General features: G+C 43.2%; 1 protein-coding gene across 5 annotated transcripts in view; it reads left to right on the forward strand.

The window, feature by feature from the left end:
* The window catches only part of itsn2a (intersectin 2a), a 38,597-nt gene that overhangs the window by 7,460 nt on the left and 16,666 nt on the right, over positions 1 to 14,471 (forward strand). For 4 of the 5 annotated variants that reach the window (XM_069158358.1, XM_069158360.1, XM_069158361.1 and 1 more), the window contains 14 exons: positions 5,327 to 5,419; positions 5,523 to 5,586; positions 6,005 to 6,180; positions 6,509 to 6,730; positions 8,440 to 8,533; positions 10,418 to 10,560; positions 10,824 to 10,887; positions 12,159 to 12,296; positions 12,377 to 12,483; positions 12,570 to 12,832; positions 12,911 to 13,060; positions 13,151 to 13,291; positions 13,426 to 13,513; positions 13,604 to 13,743. In XM_069158358.1, coding sequence (XP_069014459.1) covers positions 5,327 to 5,419; positions 5,523 to 5,586; positions 6,005 to 6,180; positions 6,509 to 6,730; positions 8,440 to 8,533; positions 10,418 to 10,560; positions 10,824 to 10,887; positions 12,159 to 12,296; positions 12,377 to 12,483; positions 12,570 to 12,832; positions 12,911 to 13,060; positions 13,151 to 13,291; positions 13,426 to 13,513; positions 13,604 to 13,743 — 1,883 coding nt within the window. The remainder of the gene's footprint in view (positions 1 to 5,326; positions 5,420 to 5,522; positions 5,587 to 6,004; positions 6,181 to 6,508; positions 6,731 to 8,439; positions 8,534 to 10,417; positions 10,561 to 10,823; positions 10,888 to 12,158; positions 12,297 to 12,376; positions 12,484 to 12,569; positions 12,833 to 12,910; positions 13,061 to 13,150; positions 13,292 to 13,425; positions 13,514 to 13,603; positions 13,744 to 14,471) is intronic. The other variant, XM_069158362.1, reaches the window with a different exon arrangement.

Consider the following 14,471-nt stretch of genomic DNA (forward strand, 5'->3'; position numbering starts at 1 on the left):
AATATTGGCTGAAGGGCTCTCGAGTATTCTCTGAGGGTTTGCGTTCCCAGTTGCTGTGCAGGAAGCTGTTTCTATATGTTCCCTTTTTGGTATTGCAGTGCAGGTAGCAGCCAGCGAGAGACACAATCTTGTTGTGTTTGAAAAAAAAAAAAAAAACAAGATTAGAATGTGGAAGTTTTTAAAAGTTAGTTAAAAAGATTAGGTCTTGTGTATGTTGATTTAGAGACAACCAGTAACATAACTAGTAAACACAAGAATACCACTAAAAACAAATCAAATATGTTAAAAAAAAAGAACCATGTATATTGCTGAAGTTTTAATTATTGAGGCCACATATGTTGAGGCCTCAAATTCTGAGGCCTAAGTGAAGGACAGTTTGACAAACAGATGTCAATTCACTGATCTATTGGATTAGTATTTGCACCAAAACTGATCTTATAGAGGGGATTACATAATGGCCATGATATGATCTACCCAGAGACTGTATATAAAAAATGAACATAGCCTCTGTGACGTCACCCGTAGGTTTCCCGAAGAGAGATTTTGAAGTTCAGTTCCATGTATCTCTGGCCATCACCATCTTGGCATCGCCTGACTCCAAAATCCCCTAAAAAATGGTCCAAGAGGATGTCTATGGGTGGAGCTGAATAAAGTCCGGTTGCTAAAACCTGGAGTCAGTTTGTCAAAAGTGAAGGCATCCAACTGTAACTTAAAGCTGTTCAGCCCATAATTATCCGTAACTCAATGCAATTTAAATGGGTGGTTACATAAAAATACACCCACGTCACGAACGGGGAAATTAACCAGAGGCCAAACCCATGTTTATTTCTGCTGTATGAAAGACATGAAGCTTATTAAATCAAATTTGAATGATTTGATTGAAAACATTTTCACAACTATACCAAAACCCAATTTACTGAGAAATGCGCAGACCTATAAGTGAGATTTGGATTTGGAGGAAAAGAGTGCTCTTGATGGCATTCACTTTTTGCAGATACCCCGACTCGAAGTATCAGAATATGCACCAAGAGAGTTTCACGCCAGTACAACCCCTGCCCGGCCAGCCCCTGCCCGGCCAACCCCCTGCCCGGCCAGCCCCTGCCCGGCCAGCCCCTGCCCAGCCAACCCCCTGCCCAGCCAACCCCAAATCCGACAGCGAAACCACTGTTGGTTTTTATATACTACTAATTCAGAAATTTGGCACCTCGTTATCTGGTGTCCCACTGAGCGGCCATATGTTTCCAGCACGAGTGTGGAACCGTAGACGACCCCTATGGATTCTGTGTAAGAAGCTTTGCAGTGGCCCACTTATTCACAGCACATTCAGCCCTCACCGATAGACACGCCGGCTCTACTGACAGGCCCGTGGATGCGGCCATGCAAGCTACGCGTCCCAGTGGCACTGTGCTAAATATCGCCTCCCCGTTTCTCACTTACAATGGCTTCTAAATGAGGGCCGTCGAAGCCAACGAGACAGTGTGAAGAATACTCACATCTCTGTGCGAGATTAATTACTTTCTCCTTTACACGGCAGCGTTTCGCTGACAATGCCAAAAGTAGGTCGAGCACTGTGAGCTGCTTACACCGGCTTTGTCAGGGAAAAAGCAGATACCTGAACAGGTGTTGCCGTGGCGGTTCGGGAGTGTGTTTGGACGCTGAAACTCAGCTCGGTGCCAAACAAATATTCCTCACTGAGGCAAACAGCTGGCAGTTTAAGATTGTGTTCTCACACGTCGGGGGGAAAAAAATGGAATCTTTTTCCACTCGATAGTTGCCCCACTCTCATCTTGTTGGCTTCGTACTGTGCCGTTACTCATGCTCAGCAGTCCATTGTGTCATTCCTCAGAGACGTTTGTGCAGTCAACAAGAGCCGGTGGATTGTTTGGGTTAGTGCTGGGGTGGAAGTTCCATCATGTGCAGGCTGGTATTTCCTGAAGCTGGTGAATAAATTACAGCCTTGATGTCTCTGAGGACATGAATAACCAATTGGCCCAAAGCTTAAAATGTTTCCTAGTGACGATATCACAGGGTTTTTTTTCTACCTGTCTGCTAGAGATTAAAAAAAAAAAGAAAAAGAAGAGCAATCCCTTAATATTTCTCTGCCCTCAAATCCTCACATCTAAATACCTGCTGTTGCTAACAAGACATCATGTTTCTGTTCATTTTTTTTGCATAGATTACATACAATAAAACAAGACATAGTATCTCTGAAGACGGTCTATTTAAAGATTTGTTTTGAGATAAAGATTTCACGTTCTTTCCACCACAGTAGTAGTAGATTATGTCAATTTCCTCAAAAATAACATTTCCAGCCCTTCTATACAGCTATTTGTGTCGTGAAATCTCAGGAAGAGTTGGAGGAAATATCTTCCAATTTGGCGCAAACGGTCACTCGAGGATGAGCTGATCAAAGGTCAACGTGACCTCACAAAACACATTCCTGACCATAAGTCAATAAATTATACACTAATAGGGTAAAATGATGGAAAGATGACATTTTATATCCAAGTGGTCAAAGGTCAACTTCACTCTGTTCTGCGAGAACAATTTTTGGCCGTTGTTCAAAGCTATAATTCAGAAACAGAAGGGGAGATTGTGACCATTTTTCACATTTGGTCAGATAATGAACTGGTGACACTGATCTTGTGTGTCCGTTTTAAAACTGTGCTGATCGTAAAGATCTTCTGTGCTGTCGGGTTGACGATTCTACAATTGGTAGCTTCTTTGCAGTGACATCGATATTTAAAGCGTCGTTTACTGCCATGGCTACAACTTTGTGTTCTATCAGAATCAGCTTTATTGGCCAAAGTCCTTCAAGATCATCACTGCATATACGAGTCTGGACAGACAGGGATGTAAACTGTAACTCGACCTGACCCCATCAGGGTCATTGCAACCTCTGGGATTGTAGCGTGTCATGGTCTGAGATATGTTTATTATAAACTGTTCATGGTGGAAATCGTTATTCAGAGAGAAATGACAACTATGAACTTGCACTTGTTGCATTTTATCGTAACGGGGGAATGAATGGGGAAGCAGATTTTCCGCTTTGTCTGATGTGTGGATTCTTTTTATGGGATGCAAATAAGTTGATTTGTTTATGACAATGGAGCCTGAACAGAGAATATTTCCTGATTCGTGGTCAAGGATTGTAAGTAAATGTAACTTCTCTTTGATTTAATTTTGTACACGGAGCACACAGTTATGTTGCCATTAATTTTCCAGGCAACTCTTTTAAATATCCAGGTCATGGCCTCGTTTTCTTTTGAAATCATGTACTGTAGCAATATGCACTCATATCCTTGTGTTTTAATAACAGATTTCAGTTTCTTTAAACGAGTTATTTTTGTTTCCTCTATTTCTGAAGAGATTTCTTTTGGTAAATCCTAAATGTTCATGCTGAGATGTTGAAGAGAGCTTTAAACCAATTAGAGCAAATTATGATGGAAGTTAAATAATTCAAACTTAACGTTAACGTTGTCTCTGCTATAAATAAAGCAAAATCTGCAGACACATTTTGTTTGAGGTCTGTACCACTGTGATCGCTATGGTAACAGCCGTTAGCATCAGGGAAGCCCGTCTGTCGCTGCCGAGCAGAGGAAGACGAGCTGGTCAGGAAGGAAGCTGCTGAAGAACGCAAGAAAGTTTGGTGTTTTGTCCCAGTTGAGTCGGGTCTATCCGTTTCTTACACCAACTAATCTGCTTCTGCCGTCTGAATGTAGCCAACAGCTGTTAAACGAGCTCATCCCTCAGCTTGCTCTTCAGTTCACCGTTTGTGCGTCATCCGCCGCATGACTTAATATGTGTCATCATCTTCGTCTCTGTCATTCAATTACTGCCATAATGTCAATCCGTTTTCACAAAATGGCCTCACAGCTTTCAAGTTAAGAAGGCTTTGAGGATGCCCTGATCGAGTCACATTTTGATGAATTCGCGGGCTTCCTTTAATGATTGATAGATTATCAGTCTGAGTTGTAATCTTTTATCCCTCTCCATTAAAGCCGTCTTGTGAAATTGAGTGAGAATTGAGTTTCATACCCCTCACACAAGCACGGTGGACTTCATATTTAATTCATGGCCAACCCTGAACTTACCTTGAGATACTGCAAGAGCAGAGCAGCGTGAAAAAAAAAAAAGCTGACGGGACAGTTTTATACATTAATCATCGTCGGGAGTTGGTTAAGAGAGGTTTCATGTGAAGAGGAGATCTGATTAGGGATAGAAAATATGCACACACTCTGGGATGGTGAAGTAAAACAACAAGACTCCATATCAAATTCAGCATTAGCATTTCTGCTTTCGGGATCGGTTGCTGGATTTAAATGCGTTGCTCAGCTGAATTTGTTTGTTTATTTGTTTTAAAATGTATTTTTGGTCACGATTTTCAAATATTTTTCTATACAGTGTCCACTTAAATATTATGTTCGTTTTTATTCCATGCTGTATTAGGGAGCATAAATAAAACTACTGGATTTTCTACCCATACTAAAAATCCTTTGGGTGTTAACTTTTAATTGGTACGGGGTCCGAACCTGAGAGTTTTCTCAAATCTTTTCCGTTTTCTTCTGGATTCATGATTTCAGTTCTTCAAAGCTACAAAAAAAAAAAAAAAAAAAAGAGTCAAACATAGCAATGGCCATTAAGTAGCATCACTTCTTAGTTGATAGGATTGTAAGCAATCATCGCCTTGATTTGCATTTAGTCTGGAAACCCTGTTAGCATGAAGGTCCGTTCAGCCACTCCGAAAGGGGGGACCAATCAGCGACCAGCGGCAGATGACTTAATGTGATGATGATGTTGAAGTCAAGTGTTTGTTTTGAAATTTAGTTTTAACAACGGCGGTGGTGGTAGAGCGAGATGAAGCAATACAAACAGTTGCAGCAACGCCAGCAAATATCAAGGAATTGAACTCCGGAGTCGGCAAAGTCTGCATTTACTGATATGGCATTGCACTCTGCTCACATTGGGTGGGCGTCTCTGTTGTTGGCGCACAATATACTTCATATTGTGGTCAAAGCAGATTGGTTAAAGGCTGCTCGGATAGTTCCTGAATTTAACCCCAGGTCTACACCCATCAGATGCAACGACCAAACCCGATGGATTTGGGTCTGGAATACGAGGCTAATGCAACCGACGTGGAAGGTGCGAGTAGACGTCGCTTTGGCATTGCCTTTTGGCTGATGGATTTAAAAACTGGAGCTTTAATGTGATTGCCAATCCTTATTTCTTTTGTCGCAACTGGATTTACATCAACAGCATCGAGGCCTCTTTTCATTGAGAATTCAAAGACCTTGAAATGTCCTGATTGGTTCTTGGTTTTGTCCAGGTGGAGCCGGTGTGTGGGCCATCACTCCAGAGGAGAGGGGGAAACATGACAAACAGTTTGACACACTCGCCCCCGTCCTCGGCTACGTCTCAGGTAGGCTGCCGTCTTAACGAAGCAGACTAAATACTTGCTTCCGAATAATGCCGTCATCAGATGCCCGCCTATATGCACCCCTGTGATGTTTGTTTGTCTGCAGGAGAACAAGCAAGAAAATTCTTTCTCCAGTCTGGGCTGCCTGCTTCTGTCCTCGCTGAGATCTGGCAAGTACCAAATGAATAACTTAGTGAATCTTCATCAGAATTCATTGTTAAGTGGGTCAGTAGGTCCGAGCTTTGTTTTTGGTCAGAGTTAGTTTGGTAGATCGGCCTGCTTTCAACTTCCTGTTGAGCACTCGTTTCCTTCACAGCCTGCCACACCTAGTAAACTGTGTGTGTGTGTGTGTGTGTGTGTGTGTGTGTGCGTGTGCGTGCGTGTGTGCGTGTGTGCTGTAATTAGAGCAGTGCATGTTGGAGTTTGTGTGAATAACGCTACTGGAATTCAATCCCACCAGAGCCCTGTCCCCTGAGAAACTTTCCTTTTCTATTGTCTCGACAAAGAAAAAAAGAAATACTGGGAATACACTCTCCGCTATAAACGGATCATAGTCCACTCACAGATTTCCGTTTTTCCCTCCTGTAGGAACCTGGCCGACATGGAGAGCGATGGGAAGATGGACAGACTGGAGTTTTCCATTGCCATGAAGCTCATTAAACTCACGCTTCAGGGGCGAAACTTGCCCTCCACCTTGCCGGTCGTCATGAAGCAGCCTCCTGTGTCCAACTGTGGTTCAAACATCCCTTCATCAGCACGATTCGGTGAGGAAAAAAATCTCTCTCAGTTTAAAGAAGCTGAACTCCTTCCCTTACAGCTTAACCTCTTTGAAGTGTTATTTCATCAGGGGCCAACCAAAGACAAGCTGCAATTTTGAGAAGTTGTATTTCAAAAGTTATTGTTGCCTTAAAAGAGTATCAGGCAGCTTGAGTCCTTGATTGATGAAAAAAACAAAAACAAAACAACAACGCTGTTCTAGTTACAGTACGTTAAAGGTTTTGTATCAACAGAATTAACGTAACCCATTTTTAAATGTAGCTTTTCACACTAGTCTGTCTTTTGAAATATTTGAACCTGTGTGTTTCCTTATAGGAATGGGTTCAATGCCGAACCTGTCACTTGGTCTGTCATCCATGTCAGCTATGTCAGCCATGAACATCCTAACACCCATGCCAGCTAACCCCGCCATGCCCTCTGTGCAACTCCTGGTGCGAACGCCAATGACTCTTCCCCTCATCACCTCGCTCGGAAACTCTGGGCTCTCCAACGGCAACATCAACCTCCTCACCTCACCTCTCGTTCGCAACAGTGCAGGTTGGTTCTGCGGTAGAACCATTCTCAGTCGCTTGCTGGACAAATCAAGGCAGATAATGATTAGTGGATTAAAAGCAGTTCATTCAAACATGATCCGGGGGGTCAAAAAGGTACATTGAAGATGACGGGTTTTTGATCCACAGGCATTCAGTTAACCTTATTTTCAAGGATATTTCAGTGGCGCACATCAATGTGACATTAAATACAAAAGGGGAGCGTGTAGTGTGTTTAAAAAAAAAACAACAACCCTGGTCCTGTGTTCTCACTGCCCTGGATGTTTTCGATATATCGCTCCTCAAACACACCTGATTCAAATTAATGGGTCGTCATTAAGCTCTGCAGAAGCCTGATAACGACCCTTTCGTTTGAAGCAGGTGTGTTGGAGCAGGGAAACATATAATAACTATAAAAACTATAATGTTCACGGCAATGAGTTCACAGGACCAGGGTTGCGAAACACTGGACAGAATGACACGTATCAGTGGTTGTAAATAACTTGTCATCAGCTTTTCTTTTCAGGCATCGGTTCTTTGTCGGTTCAAACTTAGCCAGGGTATGATGCAAATGTTAGTGAAGCTTTACAAATGACTAAATTAAATTAAACCTCAAATTTACACCCAGTAACTACCCGGTGTAACTGCTACGTTGGCGACAAAGCCAAAGCTAGTTTGCCAACATGTGACCCATTTTGAGCGAGAAGTCAAAAGCAGAAAGTAAAATATTGTCAGTGTTGTCTGATTTGATAGTTAATAGTGATGTGAACTGGGAAGACATTAAACCACATTTCCCTAACATTTTTATTTTTGGTAGTTTAACAACTTGTTTTTCCTCATCTTCACTGACGGAGACCTTTTAACGACACAACCTAATTTAGTAGGTCACTCATTTGAAACTACCACCCGCTAACAACTTTGGAAGGTCTTGATGTAGAAAGTAAAGAAATAATCCTGGTGTAATTTTTCGTGTATCGGGGTCAGTTATTCATTTCCAGAGCAGTGATGCATTAACGTAGTGAGGACTACAAGACCACGCTGCACCTTATGTAGCTCATCTACTCCGCGGCGCGAGCGGAAAAAGTCACGAGTCTTTGCTGAAGAGACTGTGCCTATTAGTTGAAAAAGTCATATTTCAAAGTAATATTTTACAGCACATTCTCAATTTAACAGATTCTTCCATTTAGATTTCCCGTCATCTCACTCTGTTCTCTTCATCTCTCACCTCCTCCGTCTGTCCCCCGGCTGCTCTCTTTAATCTCACTGTCTGTTCAAGTACAATTTTTAGGCTGCGAAATGAGCAATCTAATGAGAGTGACTGTGAAATTGCTCTGTTATTTGGCGTTCCTTCTATCTTTAACTCCCCCTCCCGCCTCTCTCCCTGCTGATCAAGACATATCACTGCCACACGTTTTGAGACGAGCCCCGTTTTAGCGCAAGGGTTGCAGACAACTACAAGCCTCTGTTTTTAGCCAGATGTCAATAACCTCGCTGCGACAGCGCTCTGTGCTGCGACTGTAAAGTACGACGAGATAAGATGAGACGCACGCACGTTCAAGGGCGTCTGCACTCAGCGTGTGGACATTACGTCGAAGAGTGATTTGTTTCGGTGAAGCGCATGTACACTCTTATCTTTTAACATGTATACATTCAAATGTTATCTTGAATTTGTCCATATGACGTCTCGGCCATTAACAAACTGCCTCCAACTTCCAGCGCTCCCTCTCTCTGGCTTCTCCTCTCCTATGGCGTTCTCTCCGTCCACCGGCATGTCAAAGGCCAACTCTCTGCTAGACCTCGGATCGAGCAGGTGAGTGTAAAAAAAAAGAAAGAAAAGAAAGAAGAACATAAGTATTTTTAATGAGAAATGTGCGCATGTTATTCACACAGTCGGTCTACATTGCAGGACTAATCAGTAAACATTTGAAACAAGCATGTGTCCTAATAGTACCTAAATGGTAGTTGAAACAAATATATGCGTGTCATTACCATCAAGATTTTAGTATATTAAAATTAGCCATTTACTATACAGGGATGCAGGTGTAAATACCGGGTTATATTAGTGCTCACAAAGAAGCCGCATTATTTTTCAGGGAAGGGTTAAGAATCCCAAACACAGGCAGAGATTGGACAATTAGATAGCAGAGAACAGGAAGGACTTTTTGAAATCAGATGGTCTTGTTGGCAACAGGAAGAAGTGGGCTTGTTTAGAGTCACAAAAATAGGAGAGCAGAAGTAAAATGGCATGACGCTTCGGTCCTGAGTATTTATCTGAGCAAGAAGTCATTAGATTCCCTTTAACACTTGTCTTCCCCTCAGGATGAAATAAATTGCCTTTTGTGATACCCTGACTTTTCCTCAGTGAAGTTGATGTTTTTTCTTTTTAATGAAATAAATTAATGTGCCATTAATGTGACTCGTTCATGGTTCTCATAGGATGAATCATAATGACTTTAGTGGGCTTCTGACGAGCGAACATAGTCAACTTTACACCCTATGTAGGATAGTGGCTGTGAGCATGCCAATATCAGCACTAACGTCAAAGCTACACTACAGAGCACATCCTCACAGAGCTGCTGGCAGCGCTGAAGACTCCTAATCTTTTTAGAATGGACAGAAAACAGATTTTTGTTTTCGATAAATAAATAACTACCAGGGAATTGATAATGGACTAATTGAGATATATGCACTGTGGAAATATGAGATAGCGACTGCAGGCGTGTGCTCGTCAAACTTTCAATTCTGTTTTTACATGAAGCACTTTACCGCTTCCCTGGAATATTTACATATATACTAGGATGTAGTGACGAGTCAAGATTGAAAGAAGAAACCAGGGTCTGGGAGGTTTTGTGCAGTTTCAGTGACAGCTTGAGCATCTAATATCCTTGATCCTCCTCTTTACGGTGTTTTGTGAGGTTTTGGAAAAGGATTAGATTCGATTTCACTATTTTGAAAAGCCTAGTGCTTCATACAAAGAGTCTTGACCTCAGGTGGAGGTGGGACGGTAAGCAGCGATAAGGTCACGAGTGCGAGGAGGTAAACACAGGTTTATCCAGCAGCGACCCAGCTGGATTTCCCCTTCAAGTTCTTAGATACACTTTCGAAAATCATGATGGACACACGAAATTTGCGGTTTTCTGGGTTTCCAAACCCATAACAATATAAATTTTACAGCACTTATTCCCACACACACACACACACACACACACACTTCAATATACATAGACACACAGAGAAAAAGCCCGTGGGCAGAGGGAGGATCCCAGACTCCATCTCCCATTGTCTCCCTGAAAGCTCTCCTTTTATTTCAGAGGACTGTTGCAGTAGAAGTTTCCATGCAGCTATAACGACGAAGAAAATACATTCTTCTCAAATGAGCATCATCGACCCAGCCTATCCTCCCGCTATTCTTGCGGAGGCATTGTTTATAATAAAAACAGAACGGCTGATTAGCATAGCCTGAGAGCACAGCAGCGTCTCGTTTCAGAGAGTCATTGTCTACGTGGTCGTTTCCACCGGCTTCCTCTACACCTAATTAAGAGCCGAGAAATAACACCGGGGAGTCTCGGAGCAATTAGTGGTTTTAAGCCGGGGCTCGAATACCAGAGAAAAAGAAAACGCTGACCGCATGATGTTATTGTGTCGTTTGCCTTTAGGTGATATCGTGGCACATTTTTCTTTTCTCTGTTCATAGCTCGAATTCTTCCTCCACCACGTCGCTGGCCAGCAACTCTCCAAAGATGGGTGCGAGTGACTGGGCCGTTCCACAGGCCTCGAGACTCAAGTACCGTCAGCAGTTCAACACACTAGATAAGCTCATGAGTGGCTACTTGTCAGGTCAGTCCTGCGTGTATATACACACACACACACACACGCCAGCCTGAATAAACATAAAGTTCTCCTCAGGACCACTCAGCTGCTCATGAGCGGTGTTGTCAAGTTTGACAGCGTTCACTCTGGGTCAGTTGCACGTCCGCACTCACGTACTCCGATTGCTTTTAACCCCACTTGACAGATCTTGGCAGAAACACAAACACATCCACATCAACTGCTGTGAGATTTCACTCCGCTGTTATTGCTGATGCAATTTAAATTTGCAGGACCTCAGGTTAGAAACGCGCTGATGGCATCAAATCTGACTCAGACTCAGCTGGCTACCATCTGGTGAGTATGAGATGCGTGTTTGTGTGGCGTGTTTACCCGCGTGTACAGAATGTATGATCCCACTGCTGATCACACCTCAGCCTCTGTGGGCCTTTTTACGGTCATTTATAGCATCTATTAATGACTTTTTCACTTGGAAACGTAGAAATGATTTCCATAATTTCATGCATAAAAAAACAAATATAAAAACAAAGGTAATAGAGTAGATCATAACATCAAGACTTGAAGCTGGTAGATAGCCAGCTCTGCCCAAAATCTAAAAATCCACCTGCCAGTGACGGCTGTTAATCCAGCAACCCTTGTTAACGCTGCACAAGTTCTGAAATATTCCTTTAAGGTGACTTCATTGTTTGTAGTACAACACTAAACTGCTCAATTTGTTACCTAATGATTTATTTTGTGTTAAAGCAGAAATCTGTAACTTCTGTCCTTTGTTGGCATCAATGCATGAAAAGGAAAGATCCAACTCGCTGATTTGAGATATATATTTTGAACAGCCATATAACTTCTTTGTTCATTTCTTATTTGATATATTGGATAAAGTTTCAGCCTATAGTAGACTAGAAAGGTAGCAGCATACAAAACCTAATTTTCAATATCTCTAGATTGAACAGACTTTTTATGCAACAAATAAGCAAACTTAAAGTAATAAGACTGAATGTCAGTGCATAGGCAGCAGTAATATAATCCTTATAAATCCGGTTGAAACAACAAACAAATTTCACCTAAAAAAAGAAAAGTACTTAACATGCGGAGGGGTTTGCTTGCAGTAACGAGCCCTCAGAGAATGATCAAACAGCTCTTTAATCCTCCTCCTGATGTGCGTCTTTGAGTTCGGTTCCTTCGATTTAAAGCCCGCAACTTTACTGATTTGGTTTACTCCCACCGCTGTCAGCAACCCCAAATGCCAGAAGCAGCAGACAGCTGTTTGCCGTGATAAAGCCACTGTGCACTGCTCGTGCGGCACCAAATGTCAGACAAAGTTAGCGACCGGCAAACCTATCCAGGATGGCAGAAAGACGAGTGGACGGTAACGTTTGCTTCCTATCGGCCGGATATGCAGTGACGAGTCAACTGCTTGCTGACACATTCCCTGCACACATGACAGGCTGTGGATGTGACATGCCAGGTGATAATTTGTCAGTTTATAGTTTGTTTTAATGTCTTCAAGGTGCCAAACAGAAAGAAAATGAACGAATACTGCTTTAAAATTCTGATATTCTGACCCTGATATGCTTGTTAACACGCAGTACTGCGTTATTTGTACACAGGACCCTTGCGGATGTGGATAAGGACGGTCAGCTGCGGGCCGATGAGTTCATTCTGGCCATGCACCTGGTGGACATGGCAAAGACTGGCCGCCCTCTACCGCTCACACTGCCTCAAGACCTGGTACCTCCCTCTCTCAGGTAACACACAGAAACACGCGCAATTTTGATGACTTAATGAAATAAAATCCACAAACATTGCTTTTCTTTTCTTGTTTCAGAGGAGGGATTAAGTCCAGCGAGCTCATTAATGGAACAGGGCCCTACATAACTCCCTGTTTGATCGACATAACAGAAACAGAACCCGCACAAAAGAACAAGAGCAGCGGTATTGTTTTCTGCACACTGTTCGTCTTGTTATGGACTTGTCCTATCATATGTTGCATCACTCCCCTCTCTCCCTCCTCTGCTTAGCGTCCTTTGAGGACAAGCTGAAGGAGAACTTTGTGCGAGGCAGCGCCGAGCTGGAGAAACGAAGACTGGCTCTGGAGGAGCAACAGAGGAAGGAGCGGGAGAGGAGGGACAGGGAGGAGAGGGAGGAGAGGGAACGGAGGGAGAGGGAGGCCCGGGAGCTGGAGAACCGGAGGAGGCTGGAGGAGGAGAGGCGGCTGGAGAGGCAGAGAGAGATGGAGAGGCAGAGGGAAGAGGAGAGGCAGAGGGAGCTGGAGAGGAAGGAGGTGAGTGGGAGCCGTCGCCGGAACGCCGGGCGGCGAGGTCGCCGCGTCTCGTAACCGTCTCCCTTTCTGTACCGTCAGGCGGCAAAGCAGGAGATCGAGCGCCAGCGGAGGGATGAGTGGGAGCGTGGGAGGAGGGAGGAGCTGGGCAGGAGGAAAGACGGGGAGCAAGAAGAGATCTCTCGACTCAGGGAAAAAAAGAAGAGTCTGGAGTTGGAGCTGGAAGCTGTGGTGAGACTTCACTAACACTGACAGGCGTACGTTTTACAGTGCCAGCGAAAACATGGGTACACCGTCATGTCAATCGCCTGCATCTCACAGGGGAACAAGCACAAGCAGATCTCCGACTGCCTCCGTGATGCTCAGAGCAAGAGGCAGATTCAGAAGGCGGAGGTGGACCTCGTCAATCAGAAGAGGGATACGCGCATTGCTGACATCAACACCCTTCAGCTCGAGTTTGAGGTGAAAAGAAATGTGTTTTCTTTCTATTTTTCGTTCTACCCCGTGAAACTTTTTGCATAATTAATGAAGAATTCTCACGAGTGTTGTTGGTTTTTTTTTTCCATTTTCTGTTTACGCCTGTTTGTTTGCCGAAGGACTGGCAGAGGAAGCTCTCACAGCTGGTTCCAGAACAGCAGAGGCTGACGGAGAAGCTGCAAAACATCAGCCTCAACAAACTCTCCTGTGGGCGCCTGCTTTCAATTCACACAAGACACCACGTTGGCCGCTGAATCGTCTCGCCTGCCTCTGACCTCTGACCTTTTTGCTCTGTAGCGGCGACTTTGACCTCTCTGACCGGGAATGTGACGGAGAAGGGTGTGAAATGCCGGAGGCTGAAGGACCAGCTTGACATCTTGGAAAGGGAAACGACAGACAAACTGGCCCAGATGGAGCAGTACAACAAGGAGCTTAAGGTCAGTGATCATAGTACAGAGGGCGCTTAACGCCCGTCTCAGTGGAGCTCAGACCATTTAATTCAACACATCTCAAATTAGTCCTGTACCAGCATGGTCAGGCCACCAAAGAGCAGTTCAGATCACAAACCAGTTTGGTCAAATTTGATGTATTGTTTTTTTTATAAGTAGTTTTTTTTTTTTTTTTTTTTTTATCTATAACTGATGATTTTAAAGTTAAGTTGTTTTCACCCTGTATAATGCATACAAAAAATGGTGATCAATTAAACCTGTATGATACAGCTTGCTTATGTCCGTTTTTTTCAAAACTATAGTAGCATGAATAGAGCGACTCAGTATCACCTCTTGTGGTGTGGAGTGATATTACAACACTGACCAGGCTAGCTGGTTAGCATGCTAACTTCAGTACATGTTTCTGCAAACCAATACACAGACGTCTTTGAAATAACATCAAAACCGCTATTTCTTTATATCCTGTTGCTAATATTAGTTACTTTTGATATTTTGTAAGCAAAAAAATCCTTTAAACATTGCATTTTTCAAAACAAAATGGAAAATTGGCTTTTCAGACCTGAAATCGTTTTTTTTTTTGGTATTGCAGTGCAGCAGAATAAAATAACATCACTCAAAAATGGATTACACGTATATTGCGAAGCAGAGACCGACTGTTTACTGTGTAAAGTTTTTTTTTTGTTTTTTTTTTGTCCTAAAGCGCAGGCTTTATATTG

Source organism: Embiotoca jacksoni, unplaced genomic scaffold (genome assembly GCF_022577435.1).
Source record: "Embiotoca jacksoni isolate LCO1_2020_lvr unplaced genomic scaffold, fEmbJac1.0.p SCAF_23, whole genome shotgun sequence".
NCBI classification, from domain to species: Eukaryota; Metazoa; Chordata; class Actinopteri; family Embiotocidae; genus Embiotoca; species Embiotoca jacksoni.